Below are 24869 nucleotides of genomic sequence, written 5' to 3'. Positions count from 1 at the left end.
TGATAATGGACATGAAATCACTTTGTAGCTATAAAATACTTTGATTCTGAGTTAAAATTCAGTCTTTGCTACTTATTGTGCATCCTTGGGCAAGTCACTTAAGCTCTGCAAGCCTGTTTTCTCATCTGGAAAATATGGGGAATGGATTCAAAGACTTTTGAAATTCCCTTCCAGCTCTAAATCATGAGTTTATGTCTAATGTAAGTTAGACATCACTTTGAGGAAACCCAACTTATGAAAATATGAGTTTTTAAAAATAGATAAGTTAAAAAAATAGATACATTAATGTGATAAATAGATAAATAAATAAGTGATTACTCACTTTACAAAACAATTTACCAAAAATTTCTTCAAATGGTAATCATTTTCTAAAACATCTCAATTCACCAAAGTTTAATTTACACACAAATCTTCAGAGATTTGTTCATTATATAAAGTTAGGCACTCCCCACAACTCTTGGGCTTCGTCAGAAAATTCTCATTTGAGTATATCAGTACATTACCATGAGCCTGCTGAGGGGTTACTGCAAAGTGAGTGGTGACCAATACACAGCCAACTTCTGTGTTACAGCACAAGAGATATATCACTTTATTGATGCAGAAGAACCCTGACAACTATAACTGCCCCATTCAATGGCAATCACATTATTCTTATTTCAACTCTATTTATTTCTGATGACTTAGGACAGTTCTTCATAAGTCCTCCCCAGGCTCTCTAAGAGAAAACTCAGGGGGCAGCTATAATATTAGTAGTGTGGGCTACCTTCCCTTCCATGTATGGGCATGCTAGGAACACAGGGCTTTCTATCTTGAACTGTTGAGTGTTTACTGAAGCTTCTGCTCCAAACCACTGAGAAGTAGAGGACACTGAGCAAAACTGAAGTTTTCAGGCCTGAGCAGAGTCCTTAATTAACAAAGAAAAATTCAGATATAAGTGGACTAGATTCGAGTGTCTTCTGACTCAAGTTCTCCATGTTTGTTTTAAAAGCAACATTTTGACCTTTTTAAAAGCAAAATCACCATTTTTCTATTCTAGGATTGGGGCTAAACCAAACAATATTTTACTGCTTATATTAGAGCTTATGTTAACATAAACAGTATTGTCATTGTGAAGTTTCATAAAGGTAAGTGGGTCTATTCCAACTTGATGGATGTAAATTGAACTAAAGTCTTTAATACATACTAGGGAGAAAGATGGAGCCAAGGGGTTGACCTGAAAGAAGCAAAACTGGCATGACACCTCAAACTTACCAAGGGAGTGGGGTGGGAGAATGGAGAGGAGAGAAGCAGATTCATATTTAGAGTGTTACTGCTGTTGCTAAGACACAAATGCCCAAATGATTATTTAGTTTAATAATATTCTTTTGGGATGAATAAAAGGAAGGTCTTTCAAAATAATACAGATCTTATGAAGAAGGTACTTAACGTAATTTCCACAAGCATTTATCATTGGTAATACACAAAGCTCTACAACCAAGACAATGCTTCCAAAGAGTTAACAGTCTTTTAGGGATTGGGGTGGTGGTGGTGCAGAGGAGGGTATACGTGTGCATGAATAGCTATGATAAGGAGATAATATGATTAAGTCAAAGTGAAAGAACTGGGGCAATGTGTCCATGAATTATCACTTATTGTTGTTCCTTGATAAGTCTATTATCTTTTTCTGATCACATATCTTTCAAGTGGTTTGCTTTCTGTCAATTTTTGTGTGCAATTTTACATGGCACTATGCTTATTTAGGGCTATATTATATTAGCTTTTAGGTGACTCATAATTTTGATTCATAAGCAATTGTGTTTATCTATATAATTCACAGTCATATAGCATCCCTGAGGACAAGAGAATTGTCTCCCTGTAGTGAATGGATGTAATGTGAAAAAGGGATTCAACTTATCCTACTTGGCTCCAGAGGGCAGAAACAGGAAGTCTGGGTGCACATTGCAAAGAGACAAATTTAGGCTTAATCCGCAGGAAAAGTTCCTAATAATTAGAACTATCCAAAGTCATAATAGGAAGTCACAGCATTGGATGTCTTCAAACAAAGGCTAGGTGAACACTTGTCAGATATGTAGCATAGGAGGTTCTTTTTTTTTTCTTTCTTTCAGGTCTGGGTTGGACGTTAAAAGGCCTTTGAAGATCCTTCCAAATCTGAAATTCTGTGGGCTTCTGTGTGACACTAGTTGCCTCCACTTCTCTCCAGCTCTAATTCATTAAAGATTCATTTTTCCACCTGTAGGATTATATTTAGTTTTGCTGGGCAAGTTGTTTCTGGGTGTAAATCTCTATCATTTGCTTTATGAAATATCATATTCTGAGCTGTACTCTCATTAATACTGGTGGCTGCTAAATTATGTGTTATCTTGACTCAGTACTTGAATTATTTCTTTCTGGTTGCTTGCAGTATTTTTTTTCTTTGACCTCAAAGCTCTGGATATTGGTTATAACATTCCAAGAGTATCCATTTGGGGGTTGTTTCAAAAAGTAATTAATGGATTCATTCTATTCCACTTTGCCCTCTGATTCTAAGAGATGTGGGCAGTTTTCTTTTAAGATTTCTTTTTAAATGATGTCTCTGTTTTCTTTTGGGACGTAGCACTGATGTAGTCCAATGATTCTTAATTTTTTTCTCCTTAATGTGTTTTCCAAGTCAGCTGTTTTTGCTATGAGATACTTTAAATTTTCTTCTGTTTTCCAGTTTTTTGACTTTGTTTTAATATCTCCTATTATCTCATGGAGTGATTGGTTTCTATTTGGTCCATTCTAATTTTTACAGAATTTTTTGCTTGGGCAAAGTTTTGTACCTCTTGTGCCAAGCTCTTAATTCCCTTTCTGATTTTTTTTCTTCCATAGCTTTCATTTCTTTTCCAAATTTTTCCATTTCATTTATTTAAAAAAAATTAAATTCTTAAAAAAAATCTCGCTTTATCTCTTTCAGGAATTCTAGCTGAATTTGTGACTAAGCTATTTTTCTTTGAGGCTTTGCTTGTGGATGTTTTAGAGTCATTCTCTTTTTCTGGGTTTATGTCTTTCTGTCACCATAATAGCTCTTTACAGTAGGAATCATTTTCTGTTCACTCATTCTTTCAGTCTACTTCCTGATGTCAGACTTGATATTGGAGCCAGCCTCTGAACGCTTCCAGGGAGAAAATTTGGGATGGTCTTGCTGCTACTTTCTTATGGTATTGAATGCTGTGTTATTTTAGACTCTCAAGGACAGCTCAGGATGAGGACCTGTAAACTTTCAATGCATCCAAAGTGGTCTGATCTAGGGAAATTTCTGTTTGCTGTCCCCCTGGTCTGAGCTCTGTGAGTTTCTTTCCTGGCTTTGGAACTTAGTAACAGTAGACTGTTGGGCTCATACACTATCAGCCGGTGGGAAGCTCTGCTGGTTCATCATGACAGAACAGCTTGCTCTCCCCCAGTTGGGATTCTTGCTCCTGACCATTCCTTTGCAGGCTTCAGTCTAGGATAGATGCTAGAACTGAGACCCTGCTCTCTTCTTGGGATCTGAGCCACACTGCTGTTCCTTGCTTCAGAACTTGTTCCTCTCTGGATATAATAGCAACTGCAGCCATTCCCTAATCCAGAATGCTACCCCTGGGCACAGGTCCCTTTTTCAGTCCACCCTGAATCTGTTACCTAGCACTGGGCAGTTTGTGACAAAGCTGCCAAGGGGTACCCGTTCTCCTTTCAGTGCCCTAGTATAGGTCTCCTCTTGCCCTGGTGTACAGTGTTTCCCTGCATTAAAATGCTCTGCACATCTGCTCCTGGTAAGCCTATCCCCAGTGTGTGCAGACTTCTGTACCTCCCTATGCCCATTTAGGCTAGAAAAGTGACTCATCACCATCAAGATTTAGTCTGGTATGTTTTCTAGATCTAAGAGTTTGGGGTGGGGGGGATGAGCAGTTCACTATGCTGCTTCCTGCCACCTTACCATTTTGGGTCCCTCTCTAAATCCTGTAAAATCTTTACATATGCATGAGAGAGTCCATGATGTAATAGAGGTTTAAAAGGTACATTTTGAACTACTGAGTCAAATGCCTTTTTATTATAGCTGAAAAAATAAACACAACATGGTCTTATATTTTCTCTACTCTGAGTTGTGACTACAAATACATAGGTTGCTGTGAGAACTGCCTACAAAAGATTGCCTGTTCCTTTCTCATATTTTTATTGACCTTACCTTTTATTTCACATGTAGATCATTCTCATAAAGATTTTATAAAGATGAGAAAGCAGACATGGACCAGTAGCTAATGATGTTCTCTTAGATGCTTTTGGGGACTATTAATATCATTTGTGAGCTTTTCCCTCCATTCTTTTGGTGTCTTCTCTCTGAGATATCTTAGGAAATGATCTTTTAATGTTTTCAAGACATTTCAGTATGGATTCCTTCATTTTGTATTTGGTCTGATCTAGCTATACATCCCTACTTTATCTTCATGCATGCCATTTCTACTTCTTTATATAGTGCACTGGGGACTGAGGTATAATCCAAATGTAGTGATTCCTCTTTCACCAATGATAGAAAATAGATCATGAAAGAAATGTTTACATATTTGTTCCATGTTATATCCATTTGTCATTCTCTGGCCAGTTTCTTCCAGAAAGAAAGCTTTGTGCAATGACCTGTTGATTATTAGCATCAAAGAGACACATTTCAACAAAAGTCTTCATAAAATCATAGCCAGGGGGATGTCTTACACTGGGTTCAAATGAAAAGGAAGTCTCTATAGATGTTCAAGTCCTCCAGATGCTCCTGTTTACAGATATTATGCTGCTTGCATTAAGTCCTAGAATATTAAACAGTCCCCTCCATGAGATCCATAATTATATAAAAAAGATCAATCTAGTAATCCAAACAGGAAAGAATCAAATAGATGCATAATGCCTACTGCCCAGAAATACTTGCAGTTGGATGGCCAGTCCAGTGACTTTTTCCATCAGTACTTGTATTCAGGAAAGGAAATACAGATGGACAATGAGTTGGGCCAAAAATCAAGTAGGAAGAAAAGAGTGGGCTGGTTTGCACTGGGGAAACTTCACAATGTTTTTAATGAAACCAAGCTTTTCCCTCAGTGCAAAAACCTATCTTTTTGATGCAAATGTTCTCCTAGCAATGTTGTAAAGTTCTAAACCCTGGCACAGCATAAGCCTCAAGGAATTAAAACCACAGGTAATTGGATAGACAAGGGAGAGATATATGTATGGTGGGTGCAAGCCAGCTACTACATATATCTGATGATGACCTCCACTCAAGAAGTAGTATAGGAGATATCATCAAGGAAAAATATGTTAGGCAAAGGAGGTAAGAGGAAGGCTCTCAGCATATTCAATAGATCTTTTAAAAGGATCTACAGGAAAAAATGGAACAGAATCACACAAGAAGGCATATATAAGATTCAAACTGCATCAATGAAGGGATAATCATATTAATGAGAATACAGATTCATTAAAATTGAAGATATTCTCCAACAGATGGGCATGAGTGATAAGGTATATGGTACTCTAGTGACCCAAAAGCCTGATTTTTGAACAGAATCCTGCCAGAATCAGAACCTGAAATTTTAAGGTATTTTGACAATATAATCCTAAAATGAAAATTATTCATCTATCCTTCAACTTGGGGGCTTCACTTTAGATTTCTTTCCTAACAATTAACAACAATAGCAACAAAAGAGTAAGTATCAAAATGCGGGCAAATGACTCAGAATGAATGTCTTATCCCTCATGAAAGTTATTAAATCTTGTAATAACAATTTTCAACAGACAGACTATTCAATTAAGTGGAAATTTCAAGACACATCAGGTAGTTTATGTGGACTGAATCTGATAGAAGGATTTTTCTATTAAGCACTTAATATACAATTCAACACTAAAGTACTAAGAATTTGATTCAATTCAAATGTTTGTCAAATTTGAATGATAGTGGTGTTGGACACTGCCAGAATTGACAATTAGAGGCCCATATTTTAATAAAGAAAGGATAATTCAGATTTATTCATTTCTTTATTTCTTGAAAATTTTGGTCCCAAGAAGAGATGAGATCATAGAGCTAAGGTGAAGGAGATCCCAGTAACCATAGTATAAGCCCTCACTTTACAGATGAGGAAGCTAAGGCCCACAGTGGTTAATTACCTGGTCAAGGCCACACAGGTAGCAAGTGTCAGAGACAGGATCTGAGTCCAGACGTAATACTCTTTTCACTGTAGCTACAATCATTTATGTTTCTTTATGCTACCTGGAAGTCAAGTCCATTTCCGGCAAACAGTAGTCAATATGAACTGTATACTTTCTATAAACTAAAGTCACTTTCTATAATCCAAATGCAAATCAGAATAGAAAATATTATTCAAAATTGGTTTTTCAAGGTTTAATGAACTTTGCAACTTATTTTTTCTCATGAATACATATATGTCAGACACCTAAAGTAGAATTAGATGTATAATAGATCTCACCAATCAAATAACCAAATCTCTTCTTTCTATTAAAAAATCATAAAATAGAAAAAAACCAGTTAAGATATACTACCTTAAATGATATCCAACAGTTGAATTCAAATTCACGTATATAAAGCTATGCAAAAATGTCTGAAACATTTTAAACCAACTGTTGGTTTAAAATATTTCATGTTTCAATATTTGCTTGACTCAGCTGTACCTCTTATTATAAATCTATAAAAGTGGACAAGTCTGTAGCTTCATTTTGGATCAGCAGCAAAAGGGTATATTATTCCTGGTAACCAAATTCTACTTGACTATTCATGGGGACAATTTAAAAAAGTAAGATAAAAGAATCATAGATAAACAAGCTGGACATTAAACAGGAGTTTCCTCAAATTTCCTCAGCCTTCATTTACCCCCAAGACATACGGCATAAAAGGTCTTACCTTCACATTTTTGTGTTACTTCATTAAATTTGTGTCCAGCAGGGCACTTGCACTCAAATGATCCAACAGTGTTAATGCAATTTCCTCCTTGACAGAGCCCAGGGATGGCTTGGCATTCATCCACATCTGTCATGAAAAAGAGAGAGAGAGAGAGAGAGAGAGAGAGAGAGAGAGAGAGAGAGAGAGAGAGAGAGAGAGAGAGGGAGAGAATTACTCCCATTCAATTTATCTTTAAGAAAGTAAATTTGACAACCTGCCCACAGTGATACTAAATAAATTTACCTTGATGTATTATTTCTCAGCTATATTATGGTCCTGGACTATGAAAAGGCAAACTTTTTTTTTTAAAAAAAATTACATTGTAACATAATGATTCATTTAATAAAATTGCCCGTCTTCTGAAAGAAGGCACAAGCTTTCTTGTTTTTCCTATAGTTCAATTTCAGTCTCCATCATTACAAACTTTTGTGTTTTTTGGATTTTTGCTATGCTCAGAGCAAAGCACAAAGATACAATAATTAATGACTTAGATATAAATTTGTCAACAATATGATCAAAAGTCAAAATGTTTAAAAGCATGCATATATTATTCTCCTCTTCATGTTACAAAAAACCATAAAAACCTAATCTGTAACTAGAATCCCAAGGAAGATGTTTTTAAACTGCTTTACTTGACTTTGAGTAATTTTTTTTATAAAAAGACTTTAAAAACCAATGTACAGTCTGGCTTTTTGTCCTACTATATGAAGAGAAAGAATTTACCATTTGCAAATTCTCTAATCATATGTTAGCAAAATGTATTCTTCAAACAAAATTGAGGTGAAAAGGGACACTAAAATTCAAAATACTTATTTTGTCATAAAATGTCACATATTTTTTATAACTTCGTGTATTCAAGAAATATTTTAAAAACATAGTGTTCTGCTCCACAAATAAAAATTACATATGAAAATAGATCTAGGATCTTATTTGATTTGCTTACTTCACTTTTGTCCCAGTCTAGAACTTTCCATTAACCTGATATGAGCATTTTTATAAAAATTATCCAAATATAAGATGTTACTTTTTAGTTTACTGAGAACTTATTTATAAACCAAATTCCCCACTTCTTTCATCATCTAGCATCCTATTTATCATGATTATTGGATAACTAGGAATTAATATTTAGCTTGATTCCCTTCTGAGCATACATCTCCTGGAGCACAGCATAGAGGGCAGAATGACTTCTTCTCTTTTATTCTTTTCCAAACCAGAATCAAATTAAGATTCAAAAAAGAGAACGGCTGTCCTGCAAGCAGATTCTTGCTGGATGCTTTCATGGCTACTTTTAAAACTATTTTCTTTAATGTCAGGGAAGTTTCTGGCTATAAAGCTGGTTTTGTAAATAGAAATGTTTTAGTAGACACTCAAATGCCAGAGTGGTAAATAGGGGAAACATATTCCCTCACAAAGTGTAACCCCATGGTCATGGTCCTTCTCTGGGAAATCAGCACCTGCCAATGACAGGGCAGGTTGGAGTAAGCAAGCCAGCTCAGGGAATAAGTACTTGTCCATATGTCCATGTGAGCGATGTAAGGCAATACATAGCAGGAAACATACCCATACATTCATTGCACATAAGCATGCTTGTCCCCTGCTAGATATAAAGTCTGGTAACATGAGTAGAATTTCTCCATTCACCCAAGGCAATTTCTCAACCTGGTATAAATTTAACGAAGTGGCCACTCCTCTCCCCAATCACTTACGTCAACTAATTAATCACCACATATTTATTAAGTGCCTCCTATGTGATGGGTACTAGGTTAGGCATTGGATGTACAAACATAAAAGTGAAAACAGTCTCTTCTCCTAAGGAATTTACAGTCTAGCTGAGGTAGGCAACAGGTACCTAAGCCTGTGTTCTAACCTTTAGGTTGGAGAATTGAGCTCACCATCAACTAACTATAAAGTGGCAAACTCCTCAGCTCAGCTCCTTTTTATGGAATTTTATTTGTTTCCATTTTCTGAGGACCCCAGAGTAATAGGAGAGTGGTGCCCAGGGCACCTGCAAATTAGGTCGCAGGATTTGTATATCCCAGGAAGGGAGAGTTGGCTCAAATCTGAAGAAATGATCACATCTGCCCTTAAAAAGAGAGAGAGAATGGCAGAATCACTGAAATATGTAAACACTTAATAAATGCTTGTTGATTGATTAACCAGGTTCTCCATCTGGCAAAGCAGATACAGAGAATGATCACCCAGTCCCTAGAGTCTTGTATTACTTTTAAGCAGAAACATAACTCTCTCAATTCCACAGCCTTTTTTCATTCCTCATAAACTGATTTTCATCCTAGACAATCAAGAGTGGAGGCAGAGTATATGTTTCTGAGAGGAAGTGGAAGAAGCCAACAGGTGGCAAAGGCTGGTAGAGGAAACAGTAGGAGGTCGGAAATGAATAGCAAAATTCCTCAATATTAGCCCCTTCTTCCCTTTTTCATCTTCCACATTCTCAATTTGTTAAGATGGGCCTCACTCTAACCTCTAGAGATTGCTCTCTACTGAGCAGATTAGCAATGAAAAAACCATTTTACTGACACTTGTCAAGTTATAAGTACTTTTAAAAGTCCTACAATGATCACTTCAAAAGCTGCAGGAGACTGAGAGGCCTCACAACTGCTCTTGACCTCTCTAAATATATGCCTCTGCACATTGGGGTACAAAGAAACGAGTCATTCCACAGTGTAACAGATGCTAGCCAAGAGCAGACAGAGCACATGGGTGTGCACCAGGAATACTATTTGGCCCATGAAACAGGGACACCCACGGAAATATGTGTTTAAGGCCAAGTGCTATTTTGTTGCATACTATCTAAAAAAAAGATTGAAGCTGAGCATAAAAAATTACTACCCAAAGCGCATAAAATATTCACCTCGTGTGGGCATGGTCTAAATTTACCAAAAATACAGCAACTTGCTTGAGTACGGTGAAGATATCTAAAGAAACTGGCTCCCCCTAACCCCCACCTTATAAAGATAGAATCCTGGGAGTTTTTAGTCTCCACTGGTTTAGTACATAGTTGCCCCTGTTAACTTTCTCCTGTTTCCTGCCAGACATCCAGACAATAAAAGAATCTGTACAGCTGGAAGACCTGGAATAAAAGCCAAAAGCAGTTGCAAGGGCTTCGATGGAGAAGCACGCTCAGAAGAAAGCAACATCTGGGGAGATTTAATATTCTGTAACAAATACACATTTATTTCTAACTTGTATAAAATGTATTAACAGGACATTTTAAGTAGCATTGAGTCTAATTTTCTTCAGGTCAGATAAGTATAACTAAAGAGACAAGGGGACACCTACAAATTTAACCAACTTAAAAAAAAAGGGCAAGAAAAACAAATAACATGTTCACAGATCTTGCTTTGTGTTGATACCAAGCATTCCTCTAAATATAAAGTCACACTGTCCCTGGAGTCAGAGGTATACTTGAAGCACCTCTGTCAGATCAAAAGAAGGAGCTGCTAGTAGGGAAAAATTCATTAAGATTTTGGCTGCTCTGACATGACCCCACTTACCAATGCATTTACTTTGAACGTCATGCACTCAGCAAAATCGTGAAGCATTAATACAACCAACATTTTCCTCCATCCTTTATACATATATAAGAAAGCGGCTACCCAAAGCAAGAGAACTCAATAAGATTAATCCATTAATTAATTAATTAATAATTAATCCATTAATAATATTAAGGAGAAACTAGCCCTGGACTTACCTTGACAAGCTCCCGTTCGGATGTTTGGGATGAAGCCTCGGCGGCAAGGGTGAGGCTGGGCGGGGCACATCTCACAAGGGTGGCCCCAAGCTCTTCCTACTGTGGCACAGCAGAGAGTTTTTGTACAGACAATCCCACTGAGCTGTCCCTGGCACATCTGGTTGGTGATCAGTGTGAAACATGGGCCTGTTCTGTAATCTGAAAAGAGAAAAGGGGAAACTCCTTGAGGGTCAAAAAAGCCAAATACCTTTATGAACAGGAACAAAGTCAACAGAAGAGAGCAACTATAGGGACAGCAGTGACCAGCTGTTCATCTCCAGAGACTACAGAATAAGGAAATTAATGTAAATACAGCAGGAAGGATTTAGGCTAACTAAACCAAACAATTTCCTGACACTAATACGCAGTCGGTCATGGCTCTTCTTTCCTGGGAAACCTCTGAACTAAGGAACCGTCACAGCAAGTTTGCTGTATGATGAGGTCAGGAATTTCTAGAAATAATACCTCACACTGTACCCTCCCACAAAAGATATTACATATTTATTATGAATGCCAAGAACGAAGAGCTGAAATCATGCTGGCCTGTGAGCAACAGAACAATCCCATAAGTTTAAGAGAAAGAGGGCTGGCCTGGCAGTCCTGGAAATTAGCTAAAGCAAATCCTCCCCCAACGAAAAAACTAATAGCATCTTCAACTGCAGTGAGAAGTTCCTATTCTAAGACTAAGGAAGTGAGAATTTTGCCGTTCTCTCTTCTAGTCAGGCTACATCTGGTGTATTATGTTCAGTTCTTGGGCACCACAGTTTAGGAAAGATGGAGTCAGACAAGCTGGAGAATGTCCAGAGGAGGGTAACCATGAAAGGAGAGCGCCCTCAGTTTATAGCTATCTTCAAGTATCTGAAGAGTGTAGAACAGCGACTAGTTTTGTTCCATTTGACTCCAAAGGGCAGAATGAGGAACAAGAGGTGAAAGCTGAAAATTTAAATTTGATGTCAGAAAAAAAAAACATTTTAATAATTAGTGTTATGCGAAAGTGGAATGTCGGGTCTCAAGAGGAGAACCTCCTTGGAGGTTTTCAAAATCATGTTGGATGACCAATTATTGGTTCTTTGGTAATGGGTATTCTTCTTTGAGATTTGAAGTTCCAGATTTCCCCATTTCTGACAAAGGCATCGCCACTCTTTCCATCTCTGAGGTTCGTAACCTTGGTGTGGTCTTTGACTCCTTACTCTTCCTCATCCTACAAATCCAAGCAACTGACAAATCTTACCGTTTCTACCTTCACCACATTTCTGGCATCTGATTTCTTCTGTTTCCTCACAGAGCAACTAACTACTTTAACCGAGGCCCTTTTCATATCTCACCAAAATTATTGCAAGAACCTTCTTACCTTATGTCTCTTACTACATCATTCTATCCTACACACTTCTGCTAAAGTGATTTCCCTACCTTTCTCCACCCCACCTTGGCTAATGATGAGGATAATGGGTTCAAGGTACAGTAGATCTTGAGAGCATGAATGCTTGGCAGGCTAGTCTGAAGAACTATTACCAGGCTAATCAGAGAATTATCCAGCAGCCCACAAAAGATTAAAAAAAACAAAAACCAGACACTGACAACCCCATGTCATTTTAGTAACCAACTCTTCCCTAGAGAATATAACAGCTTTTAATCCTCATTGTAAGCCTCTTCCCCATCAGCCCACTCAGTTCCAGAACGATTAGTACATTCCAGTCAGGGGGAAAAGCTGTGTCAGCTAGGGTAGTTCAAATCTCCAGAATAATATTTGTAAACAAATCACTATTATCACTACTAACATAATCAACTCTATTGAACAACGTCAATTTACTTGAATGAGTGTTCATATATTAATAAAATTTAATAATATTTTTTCATCTTTTAGCAAGAATTTGCAGACAATTACAGTCTGTAACCTCTTTTTTATGTTAAAAATAGTCTTCGTGTTTTAAAAAATGACAAGAAAATATAATTTGTAACCTGCACCTACACATGCTAGACTTTTGAAATATGATTGCTCCTAAAGTCAAACTATATACCATAAGAGATGTTTGACACCAGTCCCCCTTAGGATTATAATCTAGTTATTTCTCTTTAAGGGTCTTATTAGATAGATAGACAGACAGATAGATATATGTACACATACATACATACATATATACATATACGTACCATCATCTGAGTCTTTACTTTGACAGGTTTTTTTATGAGTAATCTTAAACTTAGCTTATCTTAATATGAATAATTCTTGATTATCAGAGACATTCACCTGGGGAAAAATCAATTGTGTAGTATGGGTAGGGAGGGTATGGTACACAAGGGACCATCTGACCCAGTTGGGTATAGCTGCACTGACCAAACCCCTGGAGTAGGTTGTATGGGGAAGTCAGCCAAAAGGACATGGAGGTAGGGGTGGGAGAGGGGCAGTAGGATAAAGATCTGCTTGCTAGTACTGTATATCTCAAGCTATGTGACCTTCTGAATTCCTCAATTCTTTCCTGGCTTAGCCTCTGCTTATGCCTTCTTACGTTGTTAACTTCCTGGCTCCCAGATCTCTTCCTCACACTTAACAAGGTAAACTCTTTCCTTGACCCCTACTCTTTAATCTTCTAGCTCCCAGGTCTTTGGCCTGTGAGTTAGTATGTGATCATTCATTTTACAAAATAATTGGCCAGAAGATTCTCTGGTACAATTAAAATATTTTTATTTACAAATAATTTTCCATGAACATATCTCTTACATAAAGATATAGTTACATAGACTTTAAACTGAAAAAAAAAATAACTGATAAAATAAGGAATTAGCAACTAAAATTCAAATTTAAAGGTATTTAATAAATTTTAGCTATTATTTGTATCATTAATAAGTTTATGTTTGGGGCAGCTAGGTGGCATAGTGGATAAAGCACCAGCCCTGAAGTCAGGAGGACCTGAGTTCAAATCTGGCCTTAGACACATAACACTTATTAGCTGTGTGACCCTGGGCAAGTCACTTAACCCCATTGCCTAGCAAAAAAAAAAATAAGTTTATGTTTGTTGACAAACTGAAAACTTACGGAAGTTCAAATAATAGGTACACATAGAGAGTAGGCCGAGTGCTTTCCTCCTCAAATTACCTCTATTTATACTACATAGACAAGGTGTCCCAAAAGTCTCAGTGAAGTTTTATTCTGTGGGATACCTTGTATATCATGTGGATGTAGTTATTTGCATGCTGTCTCTGCCATTAATATGTGAGTTCCCAGAGGCAAGGGACTATGTTTTTTGCCTTTCTTTGTACCACCAGAATTTAGCACAGTTCTAAGGACTATAACGTGAGGAGGTAGGTGGCATAGTGAACACAGTGCCAGGGCTGGAGTCAAAAAGACCCAAGTTCAAATCTGGCCTCAGATACTTACTAGCTGTGTGACCCTGGACAAGTCACTTACCCCTCTTTGCCTCAGTTTCCTCATCGGTAAAATGAGCTGGAGAAGAAGTGGCAAACCACTCCAGTATCTTTGCCAAGAAAACCCCAAATGGGGTCACCAAGAGTCAGACATGACCGAAACTTCTAAACAACAAACAAAGGGCATGTAGTAATTGCTTGTTGCTTGCTGACTAACTGAATGAACGTTCTCTAGTGACTCTAGTCACAGCATGACTTGGCAGACCAGATCTATAAAATATTATAAATACTGAGACAAAAAGAAAAGGAGGAAACATAATACTGAAAGTTGTAAATTTATAGTCCCAATACTGACAGACTCTTCATGTTCTCTTCATAAGAGAACTCTTCAGTTCAGAGTGTAGATGTATGGCTGTTGATGAAAGGTGATCTAAGGGTTGGAAAAGTGCAGAATGATGTGCCACACTGGAGCAGAGCAATCGTTATGCCAAAAGTGCCAGGATTCCATAGTGATAGCTACTGTATCACTCCCTTTCCCCCAACAAGACTAAACTGCATTAGATTAAACTCAAAACCATTGCCTAGAACAGGGATCAGGAAACTACATGCCCATGGACCAATCCTGGGCAGCTTTTGGTATGGCCCATGAGCTAAGAATGTTTTTACATTTCAGGCCATACAGTAACAGGCAGCAAATTGAATCTGGCCATTGAGTCATAGTTTACTAGCTTAGAACATTGCTCTGCACACAGTAAGTACTTAATAAAATGTTTGTTAAATTAAATTCCTAACAAAAAGGTCTTCAAGTCAGCATACCAAGAGAATTTTGTTCCTTTGTTTGTTTGTTTGTTTTGGAAGTGACATAGGACTGCTTTTATGATGGAGATAAATAAGAATGGGAGTGAATAGGACCTTAATAGTTTTTTCACAGTTTTGCTGGAATGTATCTATTCCACAAAACAAGGTCCCTGAATAATGACAATCATTTACTGAAATGTATTACTGATGACTGGACTTGATAAATCTCTAATACTAAGTATTTACTGACCAATAGGAATATTTTTCTCTAGATTCCACTTATCCTTTCCATTTTATTACCACTATAAAACATCAGATGTTGTAATAGCTACCAGATTTCTACAATGTTACCCATAATTCTGTGAGTTGTAGGCCTCAATGGATGGTTTTTATTTAGTGTAAATACTACCCTATTTTGTTGGATATGGCATAGGAATGGCTATTTTTTCTTGAGACATTTATATAACCTCCATAACAAAAAAAAAGTCATTAGACTATAACACAAATTGTACTACTTGCAAGATTTTATTGGTCATCATTTTGCTTCAAGTTGACAGGCTAAAAACCCTAAGATCTAGTTCATGGTATATCTTGATTTTCTTTAGTAGGGTACCAAATTTGTTCAGATTCAGTCAACCAACTTCTCTGGTAGGCATTAAAGAATAAACCAAAACTATAAAAGAAATAATTGCTAAGTAATCAAGTATGATAAAGTTAAAATATGGGCTTTGTTGGGTACAATCAATAAAGAAATCCTATCACTGTGCAATCACGTCATGTAATAGTTCCCCTAAAATACTAACATTACCCTTCTGAATACATTGTAAAATGCACCATGTGTTTCTTTGGTTCAGTTCTTTGGAATATTAAGTACAGGCCTCAACAAAATTCTACCCCCAAATCTAGTTGGTGATTGGGAGTGACCTGGATTCTTAAAAGCTATGCCAAGCTATGATGTGTTTCACCAAGTTGAAAAGGATTCAAGTACAGGCCTAGCCACTGACCACCAAGTGATGAATTCTGGGAAGCATATCAACTCATAAAACCATCATAAAAAGGTATGGAGGGAGTTGCAATCTGTATGCATGGAGGAAGTATATCCTCATGGATGTAATTACATATTTTGAAATATAAAAATATTAACTACAGGCACTTAATATAGGCCTTTTGATGGATGGCTGAAAGATAGGTAGATCAAGATGGGATCAGAAATGCTAGGTAATGTGAATCAGACAATAAGACCTAGCTAGAGATGCTTCAATATCTAAAAGCCATTTTGTCCATCAGGAAGAAAACATTATCTGACTACTCTTCCTCAGATCTCAATACCCATGAAAAGCAGAATCACCAAAATATCCTCACTTTTTAAAAACTTCATATAAAGTAAAAAGGAAAGGATTTGGAACTTCTCCCCTTTCAGGTGTCATGTTTTAACAAAACAGATTTATATCTACTTTGTCTGTTCCGTAAAATTGTATAAGTAGGACTTTACAATCTTCTCTTTGATACTTTCTGCATTCGTTTTCTCCTTACATTGCTAGTACAGAATGACCCTGATATGTGAAGGTAGAAAAATATTGATGTTTACATGTTAAAAATGCTAGGATTTTCACAACTGAGATATATCAACATTATTATGCCTATTCATGCTGAGGATGCCACTGAAAAATCTGTCCATTGATCACTCGGGCTTTTCGAAGACTGCCTTGAAATGTCAGATAATCAAAGGAAATACGTGTGCTCTTTCATTTCCTTTCCGTGCTTGGATCTTGACCTGCCAGAGCTCTTCCTCCACTATTCCCCCATGGGCATGCTCTCCCTCCTCCCCTCCTGTTTTTCAGATTCTTTTTATGTGTTTTCTTTTCCCTCCCCCACCTTAGAATGTAAGTTCCTCGAGGGTAGAGACTGTCTTCCAGTACTTAGTGCAGTTATGTAGCACTTAGTAAATGCTTAGTAAATGCTTTTTGACAACATTCTATTTGTACTATGCTTTCCTCCCAGACAGAAATCATTTCAGTGATACACACACCAACTTCAAAGAATCCTTTGACCTACCAAGGTCAAATCCTGATAATCCCCAAGCCCAGGTAATCTTCCAACCTGTCTTTCTCCCCTCCAAGCCTTGGTTTGCCCGCCTATTACCACTGAGAAGAAGCACACAATTACACTGCTATCCATTATAATCCATCATAAATTCCTACCGCAGGACAGTTGGACCCTTATTGCTGATCATCTCAACTACAGGGAAAATGTGGGTCCCTTAGGTGGGGTAAAGAATATATATCTGGATCTTAAAACAAAACTTCTCGGAAGGACTTTATTACTGTAGATTTCACCTCTCAATCAAATTTGGATACGTGTAGTTTATGACCCACTTTATTTAGGCAGCTTGAGTCGTGCCATTTAATTTAGCTCTGCAACCACAGAAGAATTTACCCACATTTCAAATTCCTTACTAATAAGTCTAATTATTCACAAGCATTCATTCCCATAACTCTTAAATAGCACTGAATTATATTTACATAGTATTTTTCCAGATTGTCACTGCTAGATAAAGACTGTGTCTAATTCAATGCTGGTTTAGAATCAAATAACATTTATATACAGCTTTAAGGTTGTCAAAGCCCTTCACATAACAAATTCTCCCATTTAGTCCTCCAAACAATTTAGTAAGGTAGGTGCTAATCGTTTTCTCAATTGTGCAGATAAGGAAACTGAAAGGTGTAAGTGGTTTGCCCAGGATCCCATAGCTAAGAAATAATAAAGATGAGATTTAAGCTCTGAGAGATTTCCTCCCCCCTATTCTCCCCCCTTTACCCCCAACTCCAGAACTCTTTGTATTTCACCTTGCTACCTTTAATACTTGGCCTCAGTATCAATCATTATTACCAGGACAACTATGAAAGAGCCTTAACAATACTTTTGCAAATTATTCTAAATTTTAAAACACAACCACAATATCCCTAAGAGCCTGGGCAAAAGACCTAAATTCCTTCAAATTTCACAGCCTTTGCTAAAAACATGCTTAAATGTTTATGCTCTGTGCTTGATCTGTGAGAAATTCTGCACCTTCAGCTTCCCAACTAAAGACAAATGTTCTAGACTCTTGGTGGCTAAGCTCACCTACCATGCACCAGTCTTATTAAATTTGCCCTCAAGGCTTCAGATCCAACCAATGTGCTTGCACAGCCTCTGGTTCCCAGCTGAGTATGTGACCTCCCAATGTAGAGCAGCACCGTGGCCTCCAGTATTACTCCCCTTTCATTTCTAATTAGCCCTTGCCCTGAGGCAATTGTGCTGCTTACAGAGGAAGGAGAGCATGTGGTACACGAAGTCTTGTCACTGTTACCCATTTCCTGAAGTCAAAGAACCACAAAACTGCAGGGAAGACACAAGGTTATAATTTGGGGCACTAGTCTCCAATTATTTTAAATCCTTCTTTTCACAAAAATTACAAGCAAAAGAATAAGATATCAATTTATCCATGACAGAGAAGATCACTAAACATCTTTTTTTACAGACTAGTTGGTTTGTCAGACATTATTAATGTGTGCTTTTTTTTTCCCCCTGGTAAAAGCTGCCTGGCAAAGTACATCCGGGTGCTGGATCTGGAGACAGAAAAATCTGGGTTTGACTCCTACCCCTCTGGGACTCAGTTGCTTCATCTATAAAATAAAGGTAATAATACCTTATAGGCCTACCTCATAGGATTGTGATCCTTATGAGGAAAAAAGGAGACGATTTCTTTTTCTTTCTTTCTTTCTTTTTTTTTTTTTTACTGAATAATGCTGTCACAACAACCATCTTTATTGCACTGGCTACCTTCTTAAGGTCTTCTCCACTTCCCTTGGACATGCATAAGAAGTATTGGAGTTGGGGCAAGAGAAAAGAATACAGAGAATTCAAAAGGAAATAACTTCTGTAAAGTGCTTTGCAAACTTTAAAGCCCTGTAGAGATGTCAGCTGCTTATTATCGCTTTTATTATTATTATTGTTGTTGTTGTTGTTCTTATTATATTCCCTTTCAAGAGAGGAATTCTGTGTACTTTTCCAAATAGCAAACTTGAAGCAAAGGGATTCCATGACTTCTACACATTTACAAATGCTGTTTCTAATCTCTTAATTCTAATCTCTTAATTAACCCTTTCTGGTCAAGTTCTGTTCCTTGCCTTACAAGAAGCCTGGTAATCTATAACAAAGGTTTTGGAAAAACATAAGGTGGAGAGAGAGCAGATGGACCAGAAGCTGTCATATCACCAGCATTTGAATTATGGAGATCAAGAAGTATCTTGTAAATACAATGGGGTATTGGCAATAGCTTCTAGGCAAGGTAACTTCCTTGCATCTCATCTTAATGTACCAGTCCTTAAGGAAAGGTCTATACTAGGTTATTAATTCATTTATAAGACCCTATCGTGACTTGTTTATTTGTCCTGCCCAATTCTCCTTTATCTAATATTCTATTATCAGAATTTTCCATTAATTAGTACTTCTATATATTTATAGTATGGCAGTATAGTAAGGAGATACATACATACATACATACATATATACACACACACACACACACACACACACACACACACACACACACACACACACATATATATATAATAGCATAGTAAGGATATACATCATTAATAATGAATTATAAGGGGCAGCTAGACGACACAGTGGATAGAGCACTGGCCCTGGACTCAAGAGGACCTGAGTTCAAATCTGGCCTCAGACACACAACACTTACTAGCTCTGTGACCCTGGGCAAGTCACTTAACCCTATGGCCTAGCCAAAAATAATAATAATGATGAATTATCTGATATAGATTATTTTCAGATAATTCACCTGTCTACTCAAAGAAATATGAGAATATTTATATTAAGTCAAATGAAGTAAAATAAGAAGAACCAAAAGAGTATACATGTTACCAAGAATTATCTAATTAAAGGTAATACATTTTTTCTCCCTTGGGAATAGAAGGACAGATGTATGATATCACTGGTGTAGAGAGCTTTGGAAAGGACTCTCCCTCTACCAATGAAATTCTACAACTTCAAAGTCTTAGAGAATTTCTCAAGGGCAGTGAAAGATTCTGTAACTTGCCCAGGGTCACATCGGCAACGTGTCTAAGGGGTTTGAATGGTGGTCCAGTAGAGAAGCTTAGAAAGGATGAGAAAAGGGGCAGCTAGGTGGTGCAGTGGATAGAGCACTGACCCTGTATTCAGGAGGACCTGAGTTCAAATCTGGCCTCTGACACATAACACTTACTGGCTGTGTGACCTTGGGTAAGTCACTTAACCCTATTGCCTAACCTCCCCCCCCCACAAAAAAGGATGAGGAAAACAAAACATGGGATCTTCTTTATTAAAGTCATTACATTTTGTATTAAATTGAAAAGGTTTAATAGAAACAAAAATCAATGTAGCTAGAGTAATAAGAGAAATCAGCAATTACAAAAAAGACCCTATCAAATATCTCTGATAAATGTCTGATACACAGGATATATAGGGAATTAACATAAATATATAAGACCAAGAGCCATTCTCCAGTTGATAAATGGCTAAAGGACATAAACAGTACTCAAAAGAATTACAAATTATTGACAATCATATGAAATAAGAAATCAACAGTAAGAGAAATATAAATGTAAAAAAACCCTGAGGTTTCTCCTCACACCCAACAACCTGGCAAAGATTACAAAAGAGGGAAATGGTTAATTTTGGAGGGGCTGTTGACAGAGCTATAAATCCGTCCAAACATTCTGGAAAGCAATTTAGAATTACTTTTAAAAAATGTCCATACTCTCTTACCTAGAAACCCCATTGTAAGGTACAAATACCCTAAGGAGTTCAAAGACAGGGAGAAGAGTTCATAGAAGAATAGATTCAATAGAAGAAATATTCATAGAAGCATTTCCTCTGGTAGCAAAAAACTGGAAATAAAGTATGTTACCATCAACTGGGTTATGGCCAAAAAATTTTTTTGCAGTAGACATACATAACAGGCCATATTTCTGGCCTGCAAATGACAATTATGGTAAAATCAGAGAGGCATGGGAAGATTAATATGAACTCATGAAGAGTGAAATATGCAGAATCAAGTGAAGAGATAAGCAATGTAAATGGAAAAAAACAAAAACCCAAATTGAATGATGAATAATTTAAAAGTAAACAATTTAGACACCAAAGAAGAGTTGAGAAAATATGCCTTCTTGGCAGAAGTGGGAGACTATGGATTTGTAATAATGCATATACTGTCAGGCATAGTTAATATGCTCATTAATATTTCTAAACAGCTTTTCTCCCTCTTTTAAAAAAAATCTTTGTTACAAGGAGTAACTTACTAGGTAGATGAAGGGAAAAGGATACATTCAGAAATGAAGGTAATATAAAAAATGAATAAAAATAAGTCAACACATACATCTTTCTGAGATAGAGTATACAAGAAATTACAGACAAGAAGACACCCAATCCACTTTAATCTTAGTGCTTTCTTGAGATGCCCTCCCAATTTATCCAGTATAAATCATAGTCACATTTTGTCTCTCCCGTTAGACTGTGAGCTCCTCAAGAGCATGGATTATTTTTTGCCTTTCTTTGTAGCCCTGGAGATTAGCACAGTATCTGGGACATTCAGTAACAGGTGCTTAATAAATGCCAGTTGACTAACTACAAAGACATATATAATTATTTACTATCTTTTGTTCTGTTTAATTGTTGATTTCAGCTTACACATTCATTTGTTCTTGCTGGTATATTTGCTGGTCAAAATAAAGTCTATGCACATTTTAAAAATCTACCATCTCTTTCCTGTTGCTACTACTGATAATGAATGGAATTCATCAAAGAATAAATAATGTAAATGGGAATAGAAAAAAACACTTTTCTTCTTGAAATATTGTGGAAGTAGAAAAAGGAGAAAGCGAAAACATACATGATTGAAAAAACTTAAGAAGACATAGTAATTCATAATTAAGAAATTTTATTAACATCAAATATTTTAAGTCCTGTATCCCATTTAAGTTTTAATTAACTTGTAAGTCACCTGCTGATTTTCCTTCATTTCCTTTTAAAATCATTTGATCTTTCTTATGTTTTTAAATCAGAATGGAAGCTTCTTGAGGGCAGGAACTATCTTCACTTTTGCATTTGCATTCCCAGCACTTAGGACAATGCTTAAGAAGTAGTAAGTATTTAATAACTGATTTTTCATTCATTCATTCATTCCAGAACCTTTGTTTGAACTGTAGTTACACTGTCTTGTTGCCTGGCACAAAGTGTGTTAAATTTATGTTCAATTCTATACATTTCTTTAAAGTTTCCCTCTCTGTATCATAATACTGTTTCTATCTAACTACTATCTGGAGCCTACAAGCACTTAAATTTTTTTTTTATTTTTAATTTACATAATAAAAACAAGCATTTCTATAATATAGTACAATAAAAAAAAGATTGCATATGAAACTGTAAATCTACTATGTACAACTTGGTATTCCTTTCAAATATACAACAAAATTATAATGTATATTTCTTTTTTTTCTTTCTTTCCCTTCCCCCAGCCTTAGAGATGGCTACCATTAGACAGAAATGGGTATAGATAGATGTAAAATTATTCTATACGTATTTCTATCAGTTCTTTCTCTGGATGCAGATAGCATCTTTCTTCGTATGTCCTTTATAGTTAATTTGGGTATTTATAATAATCAAAATAACTTGTTCACTCAAAGTCATTCTTAAAACATTGCTGTTACTGCACATAGCATTCTCTTGGTTCTGTTCATTTTGCTCTTCATTACTTTGTGCAAATCTTTCCACATTTTTCTAAAATCACTGAGATCATTTCTTATAGCACAGTAGTATTCCATCACAATCATATGCCACAACTTGTTCAGCCATTTCACAACTGATGCGCATCTGTGCAATTTCCAGTTCTCTGCTACCACAAAGAGAGCTGCTACAAACATTTTAGAACATATGTGTTCTTTTCCTTTTTCCCTAATTATTTTCAGAAATAGACTTAGTGGCATTTCTGGGCCAAAGGGTATAGATAGTTTAATCTTTGAGCAAGCATTTTCTATAGTTTAATCTTTGAGCAAGCATTTTCTAAAGAATACTATTTTTTTAAGTTTCAAAATTTCCTCTGTCCTAATTTTCTGTCTTTACCCAGCTGTATTTGATATCTAATTTGTTTTAGGCTAGATAACTTGTACTAATGGAGAAACTATTCCCACAGATGGGATTATAGATCTATTGAAGCTCTGAACTGGTACTAATTTGGCCTCAGACACTCGCTAGCTAGCTGTGCGACTCTGGACAAATCATTTAATCTCTGCTTGCCCCGGTTTCCCCATATGTTAAATGGGGATAATAATATCTACTTCCCAGGGTTGTTGTGAGAATCAAATGAGATAATAATTGCAAATTGCTTATTAGCACAGTGCCTGGCACATAATAAGCACTCTATAAGTGTTAGCTGTTATTTTATTGTCATTATTAAAGAGGACCATTTTTCAAATGCTGAGGATCATATTTTTAACTGCAGATACACAACTATTTTGATGTCAATTTAGCTCTTTCACTTGAACCTCTCCTGATTCACAGGCTAAAAGCAATATTAAATTTTTAAATAAAAATAGCATTAAAAATTTTAGAATTGGAATGATTTGTTGTACATGTTTTAATCCAACACACAGACTAAGCATTTCACCAAAATCAAGGCTTTAGCTCTGTTGTACCCAATTATGTGTGGCAGCAATTCAAATACAGAAAATTGTTACCACATTTTATTCTTTTCCATGATGAAGAAAACAGTAAGCAATTTTATCCAATGTAGGAGAATGTCTCATTTCCGAATAATCATTTACCTGACATAATTTTTTCCTTCACTCTAATTCCTATGAGGCGTTATTGGCTTTCATTTTCCTCCAAAAACATCTTTTTAAACCACCTTTGCAAAAATAGAAGATTCAGTTTGGGTGATATATTTACTGTTAAGACAATACAAGTGCAGAGAATGCCTTTCTTTTAAATGGTCTGAAAGTTCCACTTCAAAGAACAAGTTGGCTCAAGCCTATTATTTCTTTTAAAAATGGTTTGTGAGAAGTGCCACGTTTAAGAAATGCTACTGTCGACCTGTAGGAGCATTAACTATTAAACAGCGAGATGAAAATATTACATAACTATTTGATTTGATCCATTTTTCCCCTTCTAAGCCACCAACTATGAAAGCTGTTTCTATGATCCAAAAGCAGGATTAAGTAGAGAAGAGTAATGTAGCTTATGTGCAATATTATTAAATGTGAAATTGTCTCAGGCCAACATAGTCTTCAAGCAGTACATAAATTTTAAAAGAACACTGAAAAATTATTCAGTCCCCAAACCTAAATTCCATAAAAAGTAAATGCAAGGCTTTGGATGGCCACCATAGAAATGCTCATCATTTTTAATCTATGCCTCTAAAGAGCATCTTCCTTAGTATATTATGAACAGCAATGCCCACGTAAAGCGCTGACTGGGTTAGAAAAGGGATCACATTCATAGACTCAGAATTTTTTGAGCTGGGAGGAGCTTTAAAGATCATCTAGTTCAACCTCCTTATATTACAGATGGAGAAATGATGCTCAGAGAGGAAATGGCCAAGGTTGCACTCCCTCCTCACCTCTGCCTCAAAGAATTCCTTTCAAGTTCAACTTTCTTCATGTTGCCTTTCCTGTTCTCGACCACCCTTCCACTCCCCTCCCCTGCTACACACATACTACTAGTCCTCTCACTCCCAAATTACCTTGGATTTAATTACTTTGTATTTATCCTCCTTACATTGATTCTGTAGTTATCCCTTCCACATCATTGGGGTTAGGGGTTCAGTGCCCCCCAAGATCTGGAAAATCTGCATAAAATTTTTGGTCCTTTCATACAAGAGAAGTCAGATTTATTATGGTATTAAAAGATAAAATATGTTGATATTATACAATACTATACATATATGTTATGCATTTCTGAGTTTCTAAACTTTTTCTGAGTCATCTGCTGACCTTC

At 36.5% G+C, this 24869-nt stretch overlaps 1 protein-coding gene across 1 annotated transcript in view; it reads right to left on the bottom strand.

Annotated features, from left to right (window-relative positions):
- Positions 1 to 24869, bottom strand: part of FBN1 (fibrillin 1) — a 302515-nt gene that overhangs the window by 150697 nt on the left and 126949 nt on the right. Inside the window, exons 6-7 of the mRNA XM_020976933.2 lie at positions 10638 to 10835; positions 6890 to 7015 (exon numbers count right to left, since the gene is read on the bottom strand). Coding sequence (XP_020832592.1) covers positions 6890 to 7015; positions 10638 to 10835 — 324 coding nt within the window. The remainder of the gene's footprint in view (positions 1 to 6889; positions 7016 to 10637; positions 10836 to 24869) is intronic.

This window comes from Phascolarctos cinereus, unplaced genomic scaffold (assembly GCF_003287225.1).
Source record: "Phascolarctos cinereus isolate Bilbo 61053 unplaced genomic scaffold, phaCin_HiC Scaffold_3;HRSCAF=262, whole genome shotgun sequence".
Classification (NCBI taxonomy): domain Eukaryota; kingdom Metazoa; phylum Chordata; class Mammalia; order Diprotodontia; family Phascolarctidae; genus Phascolarctos; species Phascolarctos cinereus.
Note: the sequence above shows the minus strand (reverse complement) of the source record. Positions and strands in the feature narration are given on the sequence as shown.